The following is a 20,468-nucleotide window of genomic DNA, read 5'->3' as shown; positions in this document are numbered from 1 at the left end:
TGCTTTTAGTACGATTTCTGCACACAGCAGCTCAGTGGTTAAGTTTGTTTTAGTAAGTTTAAATTGAGTTGTTTTCATACAGTAATTCAGCTCATATGTTCCTTCTTTTATTTTTTTGTTGTATTTAAAGACGCTTGATGCTGGTTTCTTTTGGTATGGTTGTGGCAAAGAAACTTATTCTGCTTATGTGGAAGTCAGATTGTACACCAACATATGATATTTGGATGAGAATTGATGCATTTATTGCACTTGAAAAGGTTAAATTTCTCAAATAAAAACAAGGCTAAATCATTTGTTAGAATCTGGAGCCCAGTACCAGACTATCTCAAGGATAGTGGATTGTAATGGATCTATCACGGTGTATATATATTTTATTTTACTGTGAATGTTTAAGTCCAAGACCTTTTTATTTTATTTTTTAAATTTATTTATTTATTTTTTTTATTATGTGACAAATTATTTTAAATATTTATTCATTTATTTATTTATTTATTTGCTGATTTCAGGTGATATTCTTGTAACTTTTTTCTAATGTCTTGCTAATTTTTTGTGGTTACTCACTGTTAAGTTGCTCATTGTTGTCTTTCAATGGTAAACGATGCCCAGCCCTGCGAACCTTTAATGAAACAATAGAAAGTCAATTCATAAATATGCACATATATTACTTTTGTATTACATACACATTTGTATTAATATGCACATAAGGTGGGAATGCACCGGATATAAACTGGATTCGTCCAGCTGCTGATATCTTGTCGTTTGACCTGTTCAGGTAACTGGGGCCCTCACCTCATCATCGTGCCCACCAGTGTGATGTTGAACTGGGAGATGGAGCTGAAACGCTGGTGTCCTGGATTTAAAATCCTCACTTACTTTGGCAGCCAAAAGGAGAGAAAGTTAAAGAGACAGGTAATGAGCTCATTGATTTTTAACGGGCTGATTTCTTTAGGTTATAGGTATCTGTAATCCTACAAAAACCCATTTTAATAATAATGATTGTCCTTTTTTTTTTTTTTTTTAGGGCTGGACGAAGCCTAACGCTTTCCACGTTTGCATCACTTCGTACAAGCTGGTGCTGCAGGATCATCAGGCATTTCGACGCAAATCTTGGCGCTACCTGATTCTGGACGAGGCTCAAAACATCAAGAACTTTAAGTCTCAGCGCTGGCAGAGTCTGCTGAACTTCAACAGGTCAGATGAGCTGCAGCTTCTTTTATTCTCAGAGGTAGAAATGCACATTTGTGCTGCTTCAAACCTGCAAAAAAAGACATATGCACTGAGGTTTTTACAGAAAATACAGAATTAGAAAAACTTTATTATTCTGTAGGGGAGAAATTGTGAAAAAATAGAGAAAAAAAAGAAAACAAACATCACAAAAACTCAAAGAAAAAAAAGAAATCTATAAAAATAACACAAAAACTTATTTATATATATTTATATTTTTTATATATTTACAAATTAAAATTGTAAACTAAATTGAAAATACCAAGCTACCAAACATTTAAAAAAATAGAAAAATACTTTTTTCCATTTTTTGGACATCAGATTGTAGGTGCAGAACATAAATCAAGAAATTAAATTAATTTATTAAACTTTATTATAACAGTAGTAGTATATTTTTACTGTTGAAAATATATAGTGTATTGTGATATAGCCTAGAAATATTGTGGTATTATTTCAAGGCTCAGCCCTGTACACAAATAGATCGTGCATTGATGTCCATGCAGCATAGAAGCAGGACAGATTTTAATTTTGTTTTCATAACAGAGTGACTGAAATCATGTGCAATATGCAAAGTTTGCACCCCCAACTTTGGTTCAATATTAATGTCATTTCCATATAATTACTTTCAATTTTAATATTTTATTGCCCGGTTTAAGCTGTCAACCATCATGTGTCAGTTTTTCTCCAGAGCGCTGCACGCTGATATTATGCGTTTCTCACCGTGTGACATAATAACCCAGTCGTCTCAGATGATCCGGGCTCCAGCAGGAAATCGGGCTCGTAGGCGTAACATCTGAATAGGTGTCATAAGCGAGCATTATGTACCGAGTGGCTTCGGACAAGCTGAATTTAAAAAAAAAACAAATGTCTGTCGTGCTTCAGCGCACATGTAAGGATTCCTCTGTGTCTCGTCGGTGAGCTGCTGCTTGTCACAAGAAGTCGGTGTGCACTCAGCTGCAGAGGACACGCCATCATTCAGCATTAACCATGTTTGACTTTGAAGGCATCGCCCGAAATACACCAGAGCGCCTCACTGTTTATCCACAGGCCTCAGTGGTGTGTGGATGGGAATGTTAACCAGCTGATCGCAGGACTACAAATGTTTTTTTCTCTTTCAGTTGCCTGAAAATAAGAACTGTTGCGTTTTTGATGCCTTAGAATGAGCAATTTATATCTACATAGTAGGTGTAATCAGCAAAATGTATTAAAAGTAAAAGTACCAAATGTATTAAAATCTTTTAAATAAACTCCCACAAACAATGAAAAAACTGAATTATGAGGAAAAAAATAGAAAACAAGCATCCAAAAAAAATCTAAAATATGGGAAAAAAATAGAAAACAAGCATCCAAAAAAATCAAAATTATTAGAAAAAGAAGAAAAACAAGTCCCCAGACATTTTTAAAAATATTTTTTATTTTTTATTTTTTCTGGACATCAGATTATGGGTACAGAACATAAGTCAAGACAGTTAAATTTCCAATTGTACAAATTTGTTCAGTTTAAAAAAAATTAAATGTTTGAAATTGGCTATTTTGGTAATTTCCCCACACCACTCGTTAAACTCCAATGTTTTTATTATAAAAAAACTTAATTTGTAAAGTTACTAAAACCATGTACCGTGTTGGTTTTTTCTTTGTCATCAATAAATTTAATTCCAATCATCTGCATTGATTTCTCCGCGTTTCAGCCACCGGCGACTGCTGCTGACGGGAACGCCGCTCCAGAACAGCCTGATGGAGCTGTGGTCTCTGATGCACTTCCTCATGCCGCACGTCTTCCAGTCTCACCGCGAGTTCAAGGAGTGGTTCTCCAACCCGCTGACGGGGATGATCGAGGGCAGCCAGGAGTACAACGAGGGCCTCGTCAAGAGGCTCCACAAGGTGCTGAGACCCTTCCTGCTGCGCAGGATCAAGATCGACGTCGAGAAGCAGATGCCCAAGAAATACGAGCACGTGGTTCGCTGTCGGCTCTCCAAGAGACAACGATTCCTCTACGACGACTTCATGGCCCAGGCCTCGTGAGTTATTACACGGCTTTGATCATCTAAATATTGTGTACTTTTCTGAATGTAACCAAACATTGATCATGAATCTGTTTGACGGATTTGGAAAAAGCAGATTTTTTTTTTTGTAAAAGGGACATTTTCTTTATTTATATAACTTAATTTAAAACTCTTACAGATATTGCCCCGCATGGTTTTTGTTTTTTTTTTGAACGTATAACCAGAAAAACCTTTAAAAATGTCCCGGCCAAAACAAAGTAAGTTACAGACAACATAGAGCAAAAATATAAAATCTAAATATTGTGTTATTGTTTTGCTCGGTGTTGTACCCGCCTCATACTCCATGATAAAGCTGAAATAAATTAAATAAGCTAGATAAACAAATGTAGATAGTAAACTTTAAAAAACTGATTTTTGCCTCATAATGTTGTTTTCTTCTCAGATTCTCCCGTTTTTTGTCCTTTAAAATATAAAATCCTGCATCCTGCAATCGTAGACGGCGTTACTTTTAGCCTGGTGTACCTTATAAACTGAGTGTAGTTAAAAAGCTGTTTAAAATCTTCAGCATGTTTTCCTTTTAATTTATTTTCAAGAATTTGGCCTTTTAAAAACTTTAAAAAAACATCTTTTTGTGCTCTGCTGACACTTTCCGCCCGTGATAACTGTTACCTCTGCTTTTGTTCATGTAACCACCTCGCTGTTTCATTCGTCTTTTGTTTTCATCGTCAGGACTCGGGAGACTCTTGCCAGCGGTCACTTCATGTCTGTGATTAACATCCTGATGCAGCTCCGCAAAGTGTGCAACCACCCCAACCTGTTCGACCCTCGACCCATCCAGTCGCCCTTCATCACGCAGCCCATCGTTTTCCACACGGCCTCCCTGGTGCAGGACGCCCTGGAGGTCTCCCCTCTGAAGGTCAGCGTCAAAGAAAAATGAAAAAAAAAAGATGCATTGTGAAATGTAATGTGATTAAAAATCTGTTTCTGCGTCCGCAGCGCTGCGACCTTTCTATGTTTGACCTTGTTGGTTTGGAGAGCCGTGTGTCCCGGTACCAGGCAGACGTCTTCCTGCCGCGCCACAAGGTCAGCCGCCAACTGATCCAGGAGATCACGGAGTCCCCCGATCCGCCTCCGAGACCCAAACCGGTCCGCATGAAGGTCAACAGGTACGCAGCTGATACCTCAGAGACTTCAAAGTTGAGCCGGTAAATTGCTCCCGCGGATCGTTACAGCTGAGCGTGCATCAGTACGAGAGCGTCACGGTCTTTCATCTGTAACTGAGCGGTGGGAGCAGTTTGGGTTAAATGCTTCGCCAAAGGTCACCTCAAAGCTGGTTCAGAGCGCCATCCGCTCAATTACAAACTCAATGTATCGGTCAAGAAAAGCTTGGCAGCCAACAAAAAGTCTATCAGGATTATTTTTGTTATTTTGTCTCTTCTAAAGCGACGCCCTGAACAGTTTTCCTCAAATGGACAATGAGGAGCCCCACGTACGGAGGCTGCGTGCTCACTGCAGCAAATAATATCAAAAATAAAAATTAAAAAGAAGAAAAAAAGAAATGCACAAAAAGTTCTAGAAAGAGGCTTTCAGCATGCAGTATAATGCTCGACGACAGTATGAAAGCACTTAACCCTTTGAAAACCTGAGCAGATTGTTTTGATTTCTTTCAAAATAATGGGAACGACCACCTTGGCAAGAAATGTCCCAAAAAAATTTTTGTAGATAAAATAAAGAAACAGGTCAAGTTGACATCCTCAAATGTTTTATCCGACCAACCCATGGTCCAAAAATCTAACATTTTTTCATTTTGTTATCATGTATGACAAAGAAAAACATAAAATTCTCATATTTAAAAAACATGACATCAGCAAATGTTTGGCTTAAAAATTACTAAAATATTCAACGATTGCGAGTTAATTTTCAGTCGTTGGACGAACTTAACAATCGTTGCAGCTCCAATATTTCCTTGGTTGTTTTGTGTCTGTTTTAGGATGTTCCAGCCGCCTCCGAAAACTGATAACCGGCCGGTCCTGCTGATGAACAAACCCACCTGCTCCGTGCCGCCTGCAGCTCAGACCCCCAAACCTCCTCCAGTCGCTGAAGTCACGTCCGCTCCTGCACCTGCTCCTGTCGTTCAGCAAGGCAAGTGGTGAAGGGGGAAGAAATGCACAAAGAAAATGATCCAGTATTTTTACATTTTGCTGATTTCTCGCTCCTCCTTTAGTGGTGTGTTCAGTTGCATCCCCGGCGCCCCCCCGCCCGGCCGTGCATCCTGCGGCTCAAACTGCAGTGAGATCCAGCGCTCCAAAACCAGTGCTAACTGTGCGGCCTCCCACTGCTTCCTGCACAGCCAGCATCCCTGCTCATCCGACCCCAAACCCCGGCAACGTCCTGCCCCAGAGGGTCCTGCTCAGTCCTGATATGCAGGCCAGGTTACCTTGTAAGTGCACGCTGATGTTCAGCTGTTTGTGTCTCAGAACACATCACATATTTCATTTAAGACATCATACACACAACCTTGACTTTGTTTTAAACCAAGAGTTAAAACTTAATATGCAGAAGTCCGAATATGATTTCTATTCAAGACCAAAGGTCCAGAACGATTCGTGAAAAGGTGATGCGTTTTTTGTTTTCTCCTGCTGTCATAGATCTGCAAACTACTTGTTTGTTGATTGATTGGAAGATTTTAACTGTTGAAATCATCTCTGTATTCTGAGGATATTGCTGTTCGAAATGTCTGTTTTGTGTCAACATTTACAATTTTTAAAAAAAAAAGTCCAGCAGTGCGCACATCCAAAAGCTCTTCAATACTTGGACACAAGAGAAATAGATCCAAAAATAGAGTCTGCACAGTAGATGATGCTCCCATGAACATTTGTTTCCTTTTTTTGAGCCAAAGCCCTTCTGCAGACATAAGCATCATCTAGTGTGCAGACTCTGTTTTTTTGTATATTTTTAAATATTTCCACTCTTCACAGCTCCAGCTGTCTCTGTGCAAATCAAACAGCATGGGCTTCGTGCTGGATTGAGGCAAAATTAACGTGTTTTTCTCCGTTAGCTCGTTTTTGAAAGATGTTGACATCCTCACCACATTGGGAACGTAATGTACGCTGACAGAAGACGCCGGAGTCTCACTTTCTTGAAGTCTCGCTGTCTCGAAATTTCGCTTTCTCGAAGTCTAGCTTTGTCAAAGTCTCGTTTTGTCAAATTCTCGCTTTCTCGTGCTTGAAGGACAGATCTTTAATGCTCTCGATCTTTAATGCTCTCGACTAACTTTGCCTGTCAGCCGACCCGTCAGCTCTGACATGCGATGACTTAAACGTCATTCGCTTGCCAGATGTCAGTGTTGCTATGACAACCGGCAATGTGAAGCGAATCAGGAAACAATTACATTTAAGTCTTAATCTCAGGCCAGGATCGCTGTAAAGATCTCCAAATAGACTTTATTCTATGAAACTAACAATTAATTGATAACTATAAAACTTTTTTTTTTCAAAGTAGGAAATTCATCACATTATATTATTATTATTATTATTATTATTATTATTATTATTATCATTATTATTATTATTATTATTATTATTATTATTATTATCATTATTATCATTATATTGTTGCATCGACATGCCGTCTGTTCTGGAGTCCAGACTTTGAGAACATCTGTTGTAAACCGAATATGAAAATGTTTCTACCGCACGTCTTCTTTCTGTCTCCTCCCTCAGCTGGTGAGGTCGTGAGCATCGCCCAGCTGGCCTCGCTGGCAGGGCGACCCGTGTCGTCCTGCCAGGGCAGCAAACCCGTCACCTTCCAGCTTCAGGGCAACAAGCTGACTCTGTCGGGAGCTCAGATCCATCAAGTCCCAGCAGCGTCTCCGCGCCCAGTTCAAGGTCAGAGTCACGCCGCCTCAGACTCACTGTGGGAGAATAGAGAGTGGTTTTTTTTGTGTCATTTAAAATCAGTTATGCAACTACAAAAGTTCATCAGTAGATCGCAACTGTAATCGTCTTCATGAATAAGTGTTTAGTTTATTGATTTGCCCGTAGTTGTTGATGTGTGGGTCATCATGCATAAATGAAAACAGGCAAAATTAAAATGAAGATGCAAATTGTTGAATATATCCAGGATGTTGAAACTGCAACAATTAATGTAAACTCAAATTTTGTCCAATCACTGCAACTTTGCAACAATTTTTAAAATTTTTAATCGAATTAAAAGTGGTGTAAATTACATAGCACAGCATACTCACGTCATTTTCTGTTTTTAACATTAAGTAGGAAAAACGTACAATAAAACCAAAATAAACTAGAAGTATATGTTGAAAAAAAATTTGAGGAAAAGAAACAAATAACTCCTTCACAAATTTGAAAGTTTTTTTCAGACATTATTAAAGCTGGACTAGAGTTTGATTAATGACATTTATAATAAAAAAACATTTGCTTCTTCAGGATATAGAAACAAAAAGTGCATTTCTAACAAATGTAACAGAATATTAAGCAAATTATTTTGGATAATTTCTTTGGTCATGATTGTGCAGTTCTGTATTTCATATATTATATTTATTTGAACCGGCTCTGTGGTTTCTGGACTCGCTGCAGGTAATGTGATGCACCTGGTGTCCAGCGGGGTGCAGCACCACCTCATCAGCCAGCCCGCCCAGGTGGCGGTCCAGAGCGCAGCGAACGCGCATCCGGCAAACACACAAGGTTATTAACCCTTCTGTCTCTCTTTCATGCTCTACCTCTTAACACTCTCGCTGACAAGTTATAATAATTTAAAAAAACTTTTTAGTCAATTATGCCTTAAAAGTTAGTTAAACGATTTAATTAACCAAAGAATTTTTAATTATTAACTCTCTTATGTCACAGTAAAGGAAATTTTAAGTCATACAACTATTGCATTTTTAAAAATATTTTACCTTTAAGGCCGGCTTCAATATTACACGCACTCATATCGCAAGTGCATTTTTTAAAATCAAACATTAAAAATATTATACATTAATAGTATTTTCTACTAACATCAGTGCTAATCACAAATATTAAATATTCATTCATTTTCAGGATTTTAACCCTTTAAATGCTAGGTTTTTGTCATGATATCAGCGTGTCTATAGATGGAAAAAATAAATAAATAATCTTCCATATGTAACATGCCAAGTAGATTTTTAAAACTGTCATTTTGATGGTTTTCAGTGGAGCATTTTTTTACCTTAACAGTCTGAATGTAACTATTTAGTTCCCATTTTAGACTTGTTGTAGGAGCTGAGCTGGAAAATCACAGATCTTTCCAAATGTATGCCACATGCATGAACACAGCCAAAATTATCAAAAACTGAAGAATGAAAAGCACATAAAATGCGTCAAACCGTCCCTGAGGGTTAAGCAGTTTCTCACAGCTGATTCATGTTTCCTCAGTGACGCCCTCCATGGTGAGCAGCCCCGGCGTCGTGAAGATCGTCGTGCGTCAGACAGCAGGCAAGGACGGCGGGCCCGTGCCCACTCTGGCTGTGGCCCCTTCCCCTCGTGTTGCTCCTCAGGCATCCCCCTCCCCGCACCCCCACGCCAACACCACCCCTGTCAGAAACACTGCTCCACTGCAAATTGCCCAGCGCACCCCCGGTCCCGCTACTGCCCACTACACCATGGCTCCCCCCGGAAACCCTAGCTCCACCCCGAACCAGCCCCACCCCCCTCGCCCTGTCCTCAAAGTAGTGCAGCCTCCTCCTTCGAGCGCAGAGCAGCCAGGTGAGAGATCGAGCTACGACTCCGAACGCCGCGTGCATGCATGAAAAACAGAACTGGGTCACATCTTTACGGCACTAATCTTCAATGTTTTTTTTCTTTCCTCACCATCCCACTCCATTTTTTAAATCCTGTTAGAGAACCAGATGTGTGCAGCGTGTCATGTGAGACAAAACATGCAGGGAAGTTTAGGCAGTCACATGAAATTATCTCAAGGCCAGTTAAGATATTTAAAGACACATTTTCAGGCGTATAAATCCCTAGCTTTGAGTAATAGTTTGTGTCTGATGTGATTTTTCCATGAAAAAGTTAAACTGCAGAGAAGAAAAGTCTTTAAATGTCATCGACACATTCTCCGTCACTGGAAATATCCAGCATCTGTCAGCGGGTTTACATGCATTTCACTAACTGGGGTACTTTTAGCTTCTATTAGTAAAATAATTTCTGAATTACTTTGTGAGCAGGGTTCCCACGCAGTACAGAAAAGTACAGAAAAGTATTTAATTTTGAAATGGAAAATGTGAAGAAACTCTGTGTTTAGGAGGAAAGTAGTTTCCATAAGTGGCGTATGGCATTAGGGGCCATTAACATGCCAACGATTCTGGCACGAAATGTTAAACTTGTGTTGTAATTTGGCTTTTGGTTCACATGACAACGGTATTTTGGGTTAAAATTGTTTCCGCTTTTATTAACTGAAATGAACTCCATTTGTTTCGTTTTTTTGCTCGTCAGAAGTGAGTTATTTAAAACGCTCTGCTTCCTCCTCCGTCCTCCCCGCAGCTCCCGTTCAGGTGACCTCCTCGTCCTCTGTGGCAAAGTCTTCAGTGGCACCGCGAGACCCCAGCAGCACTACGACACCAGTTACGACTAAGTCGAGGCCCAGCACAGCTGCAAAAGCTTTCCCTCCACCCAGGAGAGTGCCTCGTCCACCTCCTCGCTCTCCTTTCCACATGGTAGGAAAGCTGTGCCTCGTGATACTGATCATCAACAAGACAAAAATAATTTGACAATAAAAATGTAATAAAATAGATTTAAAAGCAATGATAACTGTAAATGTAAAGTTGTTTAAATGACTAGATAATTCAGATAAAAACAAAAAAAGGATAGAATTTTTGACAATAATATAGATAAAAGCTATTTTAATAATAATGGTGATGGTAAAAAAAACAGTAAAAGCTAGAATAAAGACTAGATAAAATGATGATAAAATACGATTAAATGGAAAGCTATAATAATAGTAATAATAGTAATAGCAATAATAAACTGATAAATAAAAGCTAGACAAAAACTAGAAAAATAGTTTAAAAAGAAAACAAAAATAAAAATGTAAAACTATAATAATAATAATAATGAGAAACTTATTTAAAAAGACAAAAAGAGACATATAAAATTGATAAGACAGAAAAAAAATTAAATAACAGATGTGATAATAAGAATGACATTTTACAACATAAATACAAAAAATACATAGAAGAGCTATAATGATAATAAAATAGTTGAATAAAAGCTAGACTAAAACCTATATAAAAGACCTATATATAGAAACCTATAAAAAAAACCTATATATAGATTAAAAAACAAACAAAATAAAGACATAAAATTGATGAAAGAAAAAAAAGTAAAAATTTAAAACATAAATACACAAAAATAAGAGAAATAAATAATGAGAATATTGTCGATAAGCTATTCTTATTTAAAAGCCAGATGTTATTACTATTAGAAACATGATTTATCTCTCTTAGCTTCCTGTTTTTAAGCTCTTCGACACGTTAACTGACACTCACGTTAACTTCCTCAACAGTCTTGGCTGGCAGACAACCTGAAACAGCAGCGCGACAGCCGACTGGACTTCATCATTCGAGTCAACGAGAACCACTGTGCCGCAAAGCCCGTGTACGGCCGGGAGGTCTTAGACTTCCTGACTTTCCTCCCCAGTCCCCGTCCCTCGCCAGCCGCCCTGAGCCCTGAGGGGGAGTGGGGCCGCTCGGGCCACAGCAGCGCTCTGTACGCACAGTGGCAACACAAAGACGACTTCTGGTTTCAGAGCCGCGCTGTGAAAGAGGCCATCAACAGCATCGACGACAGGCTGGAGCTGCTCAATGACATCATCGACAGGTCGGTAACTCATCACTTTCCGGGAGTTTCAACTCCAAGAAGGATTTTAAAAAAATTTTATTTAACCAGGAATTGTCACACTGAGATTCAACAGAACAAGTAGACTAAAAACACAACAGCATAAAAATGTACACACTAGCAACAAACTTACAACAAACAGGCAATTTGCAGCGTTCAGAGACCGTACATGTGCATCCGGTTTCCAAAACATCCTTAATCCTGCTCTTAAAACTCCCCCATGATGATAATAGAGTCCAGTTTAAGGTGATTCTGCAGCTGACACCAAGATGACGGAGCTAAAACTCAAAAACAAAAGTTTCCCATGTGACCAAAACTTGTAACTGCTGGCAGTTTTAGGAGTAGATGTAGTAGTCAGTAGAGTACATAAATAAAAAGACAGTTTTCACAGTTTCATGTAAAGAAAAATGTACCAATGCTTCAATCAACAGTAGGACAGAGAAGATAAACCAACTTTCTCGTACAAACGGCAGTGATGTGTGCGAAAACCTGGAGTGCAACATGGTACACTGAATCCAAGATTTTTAAGCAAGATGTATTACTGTGCATGTATAAAATGTCTCCATAGTTAAATTTCAGACAAAACTGTTGCTTGAACCAGTTTCTTCCTTGCACTGAAGGAGCGTTTGCTTCTATAACAGAAACTAACTTCACCCTGAGCTTTTTCTGTGAGACACTTTATAGGATGTTTAAAAGAAATTTTGTATTGCCAAAATTATTTATGTAAATAGTAAATAAAATTGGACCCAATACAGACCCTTGAGGGACACCATTTTGTATTGTCAAAAAGCTAGAAAGCACACCTTCAATGTGGACACTTTGCGTTCTACCGCAAAGATTTGTGACTTACCTGTTATTTATTTTGCCCCTTTCAGGTTTACTTTTGTGATTCCCCCAGTGGAGGCTCCTCCGATCTCCATGCATTGCTGCCACCCTCCTCCCTCTCTGAGCCACAAGCAGGCCGTCTTCACCTCCTTACTGTCAACTCAAGTCGCTCCGCTCACCCGCAGTCTCCATCGTATCCAGTGTTACATGAGGACCCAGTTCCCGGACCTGAGGCTCATACAGTATGACTGTGGTAAGATTTCAAGATGCTTTATTTACAGCATGTTTGATTCCCGAGTGCTTAAAGAGAATTCCCACACTCATACATAAACGGTCATAAACTTAATAGTTAAGTAAACAATGTTTCGGTCATCCGTTGAGACTAAATAAAGGTTGAAAGAAAGAATGAATGTCAGTGTTGTATTTAATAAGGTGTAAGGTAGATTTATTAGTCACAATCAGTTAGTTTGTCCTTGATCCTGCTACATCTTTGAAGGATGAGTTGATTAAAATCAGCAGCTCGTATGAAGGTTTCATCCTGTTGCTGCTGACGGCATCGTACAATTCCTGCAGTGCATTTTTCGAATTTGCATCGGAGTCTTGTGTCCTGTCGACTCTGAACATTGTCCCCCCCAATCCAGAGCAACAGCCTGATCCATGTCTCTGTGAAGATGTGCGCAGAGCAGTCTCTGATTGGTTGCCGAGTGAGCCTTGATTACATCTCATCCACTTTATTCTCGTGCAACCCGACGAACCAGAAGAAGGTTTGGCAGAGGAACAGCTCTCGGATCAAGTCGGGTCAGCCTCGCCCTGATGCTGGCTCTCCTCCCTCTCTTCGTCTTTCGGTTTCGTTTCTCTCCTCTGGTCTGACTGGTTGCTCGGCATGTGCTGTTGGTGGAGATCCTCTCGCGGTCTGCTGCATTCAGTCCAAACCCCACACAACTTTTCCCGATGTTAATGAGTGGCTCTCTATCATAGAAAAGTCGTGTTTCAGCAGAACGGCCCATGGAGTCAAAAAAAAAAAGAAAAATATAGCAATAAAAGTAGCAAGGAAAATGTCCTCCTCTTATGAAAATTTCCATCTCTTAAGCTCTGGTCACCCATGACTGATGCCTCAGGTAGTGAAGTAAAACTGATTTAGCAAAGCCTGCTTTCACTTTGAGCCCATCGGTCCTTCGTCCCATCGTGTCCCATTGTATTTATGTTATTATCTGTTCTGCCTGTTTAATATTCTCTGCCGTTGGTCACCCTGTTTTCTGCGGTAAATAACTGTATTCTTACTGTGCGCAGGTAAGCTGCAGACTCTTCACACTTTGCTGCGAAAGCTGAAGACCGGAGGCCACAGAGTGCTGATCTTCACTCAGATGACGCGAATGTTAGACGTGTTGGAGCAGTTCCTCAACTACCACGGACACATCTACCTCCGACTGGATGGCAGCACACGCGTGGAGCAGAGACAGGTTAGCAATGACGGCGTTTTCAAGTAACCTTGCATGGGAAAATATTAGATGTTGACCCTCTAATATTTAAGTGCTGTCTTAAAATTCAGACAAAACATTTTATTTATCAGAAAATCAAGTTATGCAGTCCACGTGCGGAGGGAATTAATCTGGAAGCCACAAACCTGAACACAGTCAGTTTTGGAGAAAGTGTGGAAATATGTCTGCTTATCATTTTCATATTTTTTGGGAGTATCCTAATTTCTTCCTCCTGGGAGGCATTTAAACCTCTAAAACCCAGCAGATTAGTTTGATTTATTTTGAAAACATGGCTAAAAAGTCAATGAGCAACACCAGTTTGTAAGAAATGAGTAATTACAAAGAGAATTATGTGAGAATTAGAAAGAAAAAGAAAATTCTGAAATTATAAATATAGTATTTATGATTGTTATTTTATGTATTTAAATTATGTTAGAGATTAAAAAGATATATTTTTGGTGCTTCTTTAGGGGTCAGGTAAGTTCCTTATTTCTGTTTTTTTCTTTATTTTTCTTTTGCAGATTTTCAGGTGATTTTTAGGTAAATTACTCATTGCCCTCTTCATATGCTCATGAATTAGGTGACTTTTCTCTGGTTTCAGAGGTTTTAAAGGTCGATCATGGACTTAAAAAATGCACAGTCCTTTTTTTGATGATCCCGTCTGTTGTCTTGTCTTTTATGTTCTTATCAGTAAAAAAGTAAACATTTATTCTCTTTGCATCTTCGTGCTTCTCCCTCAGGCCCTCATGGAGCGCTTCAACGCAGATCGACGTATTTTCTGCTTCATCCTGTCGACTCGCAGCGGAGGCGTCGGGGTGAACCTGACCGGGGCCGACACTGTGGTGTTCTACGACAGCGACTGGAACCCCACGATGGACGCTCAGGCGCAGGACCGCTGCCACCGAATCGGCCAGACCAGAGACGTCCACATCTACAGGTGACGGCTTTTTTTTTTTGACGAACCACAGTTAAATAGGGACGAGCAGGAAAAAGCAGCATTTATTTAAACTCCAATTTGCAGCCAGTTTTAATTATAATGGGGACTTTTTTCTTTTCTTTTTTTGAGTCAAAATGTCTCCAGACGAGGAAACAATGGAGCTATAGATAGTTGGTGTTTGACAGCAGAGACGAGGAAAATTGTCGTTTGATGAAGTTGTCAGTGTTATTTTAGGACCATGATATTTGCATCTTACTTATTTACAACTCCTTTTCCCCATAAACAAGAAATTTGATTTTTTTTTTTTTTTATAAATATTTTTTTTTTCAGGCTGATCAGCGAGCGAACAGTGGAGGAGAACATTTTGAAGAAAGCCAATCAGAAGAGGATGCTGGGAGATATGGCGATTGAAGGAGGAAACTTCACAACTGCCTTCTTCAAACAGGTGAGAATTTAATGTTTAGATTACAAACAGCAGCCTCTGGTTTTAGGGCTTGGGGCTTTTTTGTGGAGTTGAATGATGATCACGATTTTACCTCCTATGATCAGTTGCGAGATTTAAAATTCGTGCTCCGCTCATAGAAAACTCCTCTGCAGATCAAATCAAGCGCTTCCTAAACGAACAGCCAGCGTCCACTTTTGAAGAGCTGTCATTGACGTTATGTGTGCGCCCTGCAGCAGCAGCAGCAGCCTGTGAAAAACGTTCTGAATGTTGCAACTGCAGACGGGCAAAAAGATAATCAGCTGTTGATCAACCATCAACATCTGTTTTTTTGTGTATGTGTATGTGTGTGTGGTTTTTTGGCATTATTAAGCCTTTGTTAAAGAGGATAGCTGAAGTGTGAAAGGAGAGAGTCTGCAAAGAGCAAAGAGCTGCAGACTGCATTTAAACTGGGGCCGCTGCAGCGAGGGCAGCCTTTTTACACGCGGTGCCTGCTGTACCAGTTGAGCCACTGGGTGCCTCAACCATCATCAGCCGTTTGCTTTGAAGTTTCGATTTAGGAGAGAAAAAAATCTGATGCAAGGAGTGCATGAGAATTGTGTCTGAGCCTCAAAGCAACACAACCAACTTATTAAAGTGTGTGAAAAAAACACCACAATCTGCACTATGATAAATGCATAAAGGCCAAGAAGAATAATGTCGCTCACGAAACTCCACCGATTCACGCTCCTGTCCAGCGTCTCCTGAGACGTCCCGGCTACACTGCAGCACGTGCCGATACTGTGACTGCTATTTATGAAAAAACATACATTTAAAAAATGAGATGTGGGGATAAACTGCATTCAGACAGAAAATGAATGAATTCTTTTGTTTTAGAGTCATGCCACCTTAATGGCCCATCCCCCATGGGATTATATGACACCTTTGCAATGAGATGAACAACAATAATAATAATAATAATACTAATAATAATAATAAACTTTATTTGTATAGTGCTTTTCTGAACCAAACCAATAGTCCATAGTACATAATTCATAACATAAAAATAGCTTCTGGTATTGCTGACCAAAATTCATAATTACAGCTGAACAACAGATACAAAATTCTACACAGAAAATTAAATACATACATTGGGAAATGATAATAAAATAAATGAACGAATATAAAATATCTAAATACACATCGTACACCTACTGCAGCAAAGCTTCCTTCCTCATGTCCCAAGCTTTCTATAAATAAATTGCTAAATTAAATGAGAAAAACCTTGTTTCAAGTTTTATTTTCATGCAAAGATTTGCACATTAGCAGGATTGTAGAACAACATGGACGTAAAAGGCACGCATTTAAATGTACTGTTAAAATATTTTGAACCTAAAATCAATGAACAATGTTTGTGATAAATAATTAAAATATAAAATTGATCAAATTAATAATGAGGCAAAGAAACACTTGATTTTTTCTTAACCTTTATTGGACTTTATGAATGCACCAGTGCATATAGAAGTTTCCATCGTGCATTTAAACTGGAGGTTGTGCTCGCTGTAATGTTTGTTCTGCTTGTATTAATTGTTGTAACAATGTTTTATGCTCATGAAAAAATGAATTTTAAATCTCAGTTAGTATTTTAGTGGGTTTTATTAAGGATATATATATATATATTTTGGTCATAATAGTGCAGCCCTATTTTCTGCAGCTTTCTGCCACAGTCTGAAGACATGCAGATTAATAATAATTCATTTATGGCTCTAACTTGCCTGTAGGTGTGAATGTGAGTTTGAATGGTTTTCTTTCTCTCCGTCAGCTCTGTGATCGTCAGTAGTCAGTGTCAGACTCCAGCAGCTCCCTGTGACCCTTTAAAATTTGAGCGGTTACAGATAAAAACGGATGGAATTCCCATAAATTATTATTTCATAGAGGATAAAAGGATTTATCAAACGGTTTGTACTGCGGCTGCTTCAGTGTCTCCTGTAAATCACTTGATGATGAATCACTGGTTAAACAAACATGTAGGTGTGTGCTCGATGACTGTGCACATAAAAAAGTGTTTTTCTCTGCAGAAACAGACTGTGCCCTCCTCGCCTTTCATTCAGTGTGTTCAGATCCACCTTTTTAAGTCACGCCACTCGTGCTGTCTGAAGTGCGCCGATGTTTTTCTTATCAATGCATTGAATAAATGACACCGTCAGTGTTAACTGCTCTTTTTAACTCATTAATGTCAAGACGTTATGCAGCTCAAGTGCCTCCTTGTTTTTGTTTTTTGGTCAAGTACATTAAAGTGTTTTTTCCTTTTCAGCTGAATGTGACTCATTTTCATTTTGTTCCCCAGCAAACCATCAGAGAGCTGTTTGATATGAATGACGGGGAGCGGAGGGAGGCGGCGGTGGAGCTCTCTGTGCCTCAAGCTGAGGAGGAGGAGGCTGTCAACAAACAGAGCACCACCATACTGGAGCAGGTTAGACACATCACATACCAACGAAACAAGCTACGGAGCACAAAAATGCCAACAGCAACAACAAAACATAAATAAATGGCTCAATAAATAATATACTCTGCTATTAAATACACCACAAATCATAATGAAAATAAAATTGTACGTGAATTAACTGATAAAATGTTACATAAATTGATATTACTATTTTAATTTGATTTTTTTAAATATATGTTTTTATTAATATCCCTATATTTTATTTATTTATTTATTTACTGTCTTATTTAATACTCCAGTTTTATTTGTTTATTTTAAATAGTTTTAATGTGTTTCATTTATTTTTAATTTATTTTTAATTAATTGATAAAAGGTGACATACATTTATATTACTTTTAATTTGATTTTTTTAATATATATTTGTATTAATGTCCTTATTTATTTACTTCATGTTTACTACTCTTGTTTTATTTGTTTATTTTGAATAGTTTTAATGTGTTTTTTATTAATGTGTTTATTTAATAACAAAACGTATACATTTTATTATTGTATTAATTGCATCGTACATATCTTTTCGCACTCGTGTGTGTGTGTGTGTGTGTGTGTGTGTGAGTTTTTGTTTTTAAATGTAGAAAATGTAGTGATATATTAAATATTTCTGTATTTTTTTTTAGACTTGCTGATAGTGGACTTTTGAACTTAATAACCTAAACCTGAATTAATATTGTCAAACACATCAAACATTAAAGGCTTCTCTAACAAATATGGTGCCGTTAAAAAATAATATGTGATCATTCTGGTATGATTCTCGCAGGCCCTGTGTCGCGCCGAGGACGAGGAGGACATCGTCGCCGCCTCTCAGGCCAAAGCAGAGCAGGTGGCCGAGCTGGCGGAGTTCAACGAGAACATCCCTCTGGATGACGGAGGAGAACAAGAGGAGGTAGAGGAGCTGTCCAAGGCCGAGCAGGAGATCGCTGCTCTGGTGGAGCAGGTGAATAATCATGCACTTCTGTTATTGAATTATTAATTAAAAAGTGAAAATAGATTCGGTTTGAGCTCTTCAACAGCTGGATTATACATCTTTGATGTAAAAATTAAATATAAAGTTTCTATCATTGTTGCCAGTGAGGATTTTTTTTTGTTGTATGTCTGAAGCAATATTTAATGCTCAGATAATTTACTGTATTTTTTTAAATTATTATTCTGGACAGCATTTTATGGTACAGAACATACATTAATACAGACAGTTCAATTTGCCCTGCTGCTCACATTTTTTTTCTTTTTAATTTAAGGACTTTGCAAACACACTTTTCTGAAGGCAAAGAAAGAAAGTAATCTATTCCATAATGTAAATATTATTTACTATATCTATTCCCTCCTGTATTGGTGGGGGTTTAGGGAGTAACCAGCGCCCTGTGAGAGAGCTTTTTTGCAGAAATTAAAATACCAAACATATATTTATCTGAAAAATCAGCATGTCCTTAAAAAAAGTGTGGAAAATTGCAGGGGCGGGTCAATATTGAGTATGTTTTTTAATGCTTTGTGAAATTCTTGTGAAGATCCAGTCACTGGACACTCCCCGAGTACATGCCAGAGATTTGCTTCCTGAAAGCCACATTGTCTCGAACATTTGGCGTCCCTCCTGTAAAATTTGTCTTCTGCTTTGGTGTGATGAAAAAAAAACAACAAAAGACGAAAGGAATTTTTCCACCTGAAGTCACGCCAAACGTGAGTTGATCTGCTGTATTTTTTGGTCTTTCTCCAGCTCACTCCCATTGAACGCTACGCCATGAACTTCCTGGAAGCCTCATTGGAAGACGTGTGCAAAGAGGAGCTGAAGCAGGCTGAGGTAACGCTTATCTTCACCTTTTGCTTAGTTTGAATTAAAATAACAGATTCATGTCTCATCAGCTTAAGTCCAGAACCAAAAGATATTGAATTTGCAATTATAAATAACTGAGAAAGTAGCAAATCTTCACATAAAAGACTCTGTAATGAGACAAAAGTTGGCATTTTTTATTGATAATTTGGCCTAAATTTAGTTTAAAGTTGTTCAGTTACTTTATTGTGAATTAACTGACTCATTTTACGGTTTCAGCACCGGTACGAATTTGACTTAAGTGTTAGTTTTGATTTCCATGGCCACCACTATTACAGCGTTCACACAGATCCTTAAAAGTCTTATAAGGCACCTTAATTGGCCTTAATTAAAATGAATTAAATTTGTTTTTCAAAAGTCTCAAAAATGCTCCGACATGGCAAGTAGAATTTTATGATTGCATTTTCTGATGTTGCATCATAAAATCTCAAAATAATTGATAATATCTTTTTTGTTTTGTTAAATAAATTCCTCCTCTTAAACATGTTATGTTGGGAATCCCAGCAATTTCTCACGAGCAGAGTGAAAAACAAAATTTAATTTTTTATCTTCTTAAAAACATTTGGGCAAAATAAAATTGTCCTTCTTGAATTCTGGTTATTAGAAATTCGTTCCAAGTGACATTTAAAAAACTCCTAAAAAGTCTTAAATCTAACTTGCCTTACCTTTTCAATAAGGCTTCAGGAAGCTAAATAGGAAGAAATTTGGAAGAAGTGAAAAACATATATTTCCCTGAAATGCCCTTCTTTTGTTTGAATACAACTAAACCCTGTATTTTTATTTTTATTAATTTATTTCAAATTCTGAACACCCCATATTCTGTTTTTTTATTTCTTTGTCTTTTATGTTGATGTTGCTTTAAGAGTGTAAAAAATGAAAAATTGTTCCCTCTGTAAAATTACTAAATTGAAGATGACTATGATGGCTGCTGTGAAGTGAAACCAAATAAACAAAATGTCAAAAAAAAAAAAAAAATACGTGCACTCTGCAAGAAAGAAAAAATCGAACTTGCCTTAAGCTGCAGGAACCCTGTTAACGGGGTAAACGCCCAGCAAGTTGCTTTGCGTTATATTGAACAAAATCAAAACATAAATCAGTTTTGTAAAAACAAACTTTGAGGTGGTCCTTAAGCAGCTCCTTTAGTAACAGACTGCGACACCCACAGTGTAGGAAGCAGCGCCGCAGGTCCTTCATTTCAACGACAGTCAGACTTTAACAAGAAAATATTGCATAATGTAACACTGTTGTTTGTCTCCATCACCCACCACCGTGCATTAATTATTAGCACTTTCATCCCAGGTTTTTGGGCCATTTATTTTTTAAATATCTATTGTTTTTATCTCATGTATTCTAATCCACAACAGAGGAAGAATTCTATATGTCT

At 38.2% G+C, this 20,468-nt stretch overlaps 1 protein-coding gene across 4 annotated transcripts in view; it reads left to right on the top strand.

Annotated features, from left to right (window-relative positions):
• Positions 1 to 20,468, top strand: part of srcap (Snf2-related CREBBP activator protein) — a 47,373-nt gene that overhangs the window by 19,472 nt on the left and 7,433 nt on the right. For 3 of the 4 annotated variants that reach the window (XM_088069711.1, XM_088069709.1, XM_088069710.1), the window contains 19 exons: positions 773 to 909; positions 1,022 to 1,191; positions 2,913 to 3,242; positions 3,957 to 4,143; positions 4,224 to 4,393; positions 5,218 to 5,369; positions 5,452 to 5,667; positions 6,950 to 7,114; positions 7,823 to 7,930; positions 8,639 to 8,968; positions 9,746 to 9,918; positions 10,767 to 11,080; positions 11,974 to 12,176; positions 13,214 to 13,383; positions 14,142 to 14,338; positions 14,669 to 14,783; positions 17,107 to 17,232; positions 18,020 to 18,196; positions 18,971 to 19,054. In XM_088069711.1, coding sequence (XP_087925837.1) covers positions 773 to 909; positions 1,022 to 1,191; positions 2,913 to 3,242; positions 3,957 to 4,143; positions 4,224 to 4,393; positions 5,218 to 5,369; positions 5,452 to 5,667; positions 6,950 to 7,114; positions 7,823 to 7,930; positions 8,639 to 8,968; positions 9,746 to 9,918; positions 10,767 to 11,080; positions 11,974 to 12,176; positions 13,214 to 13,383; positions 14,142 to 14,338; positions 14,669 to 14,783; positions 17,107 to 17,232; positions 18,020 to 18,196; positions 18,971 to 19,054 — 3,524 coding nt within the window. The remainder of the gene's footprint in view (positions 1 to 772; positions 910 to 1,021; positions 1,192 to 2,912; positions 3,243 to 3,956; positions 4,144 to 4,223; positions 4,394 to 5,217; positions 5,370 to 5,451; positions 5,668 to 6,949; positions 7,115 to 7,822; positions 7,931 to 8,638; positions 8,969 to 9,745; positions 9,919 to 10,766; positions 11,081 to 11,973; positions 12,177 to 13,213; positions 13,384 to 14,141; positions 14,339 to 14,668; positions 14,784 to 17,106; positions 17,233 to 18,019; positions 18,197 to 18,970; positions 19,055 to 20,468) is intronic. The other variant, XM_088069712.1, reaches the window with a different exon arrangement.

Source organism: Plectropomus leopardus, chromosome 19, assembly GCF_026936395.1.
Source record: "Plectropomus leopardus strain MGB_pleo_1.0 chromosome 19, ASM2693639v1, whole genome shotgun sequence".
NCBI lineage: Eukaryota > Metazoa > Chordata > Actinopteri > Perciformes > Serranidae > Plectropomus > Plectropomus leopardus.
The sequence above is the reverse complement of the archived record's forward strand: the minus strand, read 5'-3'. Positions and strand labels throughout refer to the sequence as shown.